We start from the raw sequence: 1,034 nt of genomic DNA on the forward strand, positions 1-1,034 counted from the left end.
CGAAGATGGACGCGCCCTCCTTGACCGTCTTCCGCGTGAAGAAGCCCGCGACCTCCTCCTTGCACGACGCCGCCTCGGCGGCGTCTCCGAGCTTGTCGAAGCAGGCGAAGATGGGGCTGTGGTCGCAGGCCTCGATGTGCGCGTGGCCGTCGGCCACCTTCCCCTGGCCGCCGCCCATGGCGCAAACGACGGTCGAGGTCCGAAAGCCTCGCCGCACCGAAACGGCGCGCCGCGATCCCCTCGGAAACGCGCGACGGCGTCGAACGGCGCCCAGCCGCGTTACAGCAGACCGGGAGCTGCCCCCAGGAATCTTTTCGCAACTGCACCTTTAACATTAAGTTCAACTCTTTTAGCTGCTACCCTTGAGATTTCCCAATTTCTTTTTTTAAATAACCAAGGGCGCGCCGAGGAGTGACCTCGACATCGTAGGCCTCGACGACAGCGTCGACCACGGTCCTGGTCTGGTGCAGGTCGGAGGGGCGCGGCATGCGGGCCATGCCGCCGCCGAAGTCGATCGGCGGGTCCGGCGGCTCGTTCGTGCCCGCGCGGGCGGACGGGACTCATCGCCGCCGCGACGACCTGCTCCAGCGGCGCATTGGCTCGAGCGAGCGGGCACAGCGGTGATGGCGGACAAGGCCGAGGCGCCGCGACCCCGGCCAAGCACCGTCGTATCGCGCGTGATGGCGGCCAACATGCGCTTTGCGCCGTAGTCGCCGCTGCAGCTGCAGCGACATCGCCACCGCACCGACCAGCAACGACATGGTCCGCTTCAGCCTCGGCGACGACGACTCGTCCGACGACGACGCGTCGGAGCCGCAGGGCTCGCCCCTCGTGTCGCCGGAGACCATGGTGCTCCGCGACTCGAACGCGCGCCGCTTCCCGCGCACGCCGTCGCCGCGGCGCGCGACGCCCGGCGCGAAGGCCGCCGGCGAGGACCGGCGGCGGAGCAGCGACCTCGAGCGCGCGCGGCGCGCGGCCGTCGACGCGGAGGCGGACGCGGCCGTCGCCGGGCTCCGCGCGCGCATCCGCGACCT

General features: G+C 70.5%; 1 protein-coding gene across 1 annotated transcript in view; it reads right to left on the minus strand.

Annotated features, from left to right (window-relative positions):
* The window catches only part of AURANDRAFT_69066 (hypothetical protein), a gene marked incomplete at both ends in the record, with an annotated part of 3,328 nt that extends 3,150 nt beyond the window's left edge, over window positions 1-178 (minus strand). The window contains one exon of the mRNA XM_009044814.1: window positions 26-178. Coding sequence (XP_009043062.1) covers window positions 26-178 — 153 coding nt within the window. The remainder of the gene's footprint in view (window positions 1-25) is intronic.
* Between the last annotated feature and the right edge of the window lie 856 nt (window positions 179-1,034).

Source organism: Aureococcus anophagefferens, assembly GCF_000186865.1.
Source record: "Aureococcus anophagefferens unplaced genomic scaffold AURANscaffold_854, whole genome shotgun sequence".
NCBI lineage: Eukaryota > Pelagophyceae > Pelagomonadales > Pelagomonadaceae > Aureococcus > Aureococcus anophagefferens.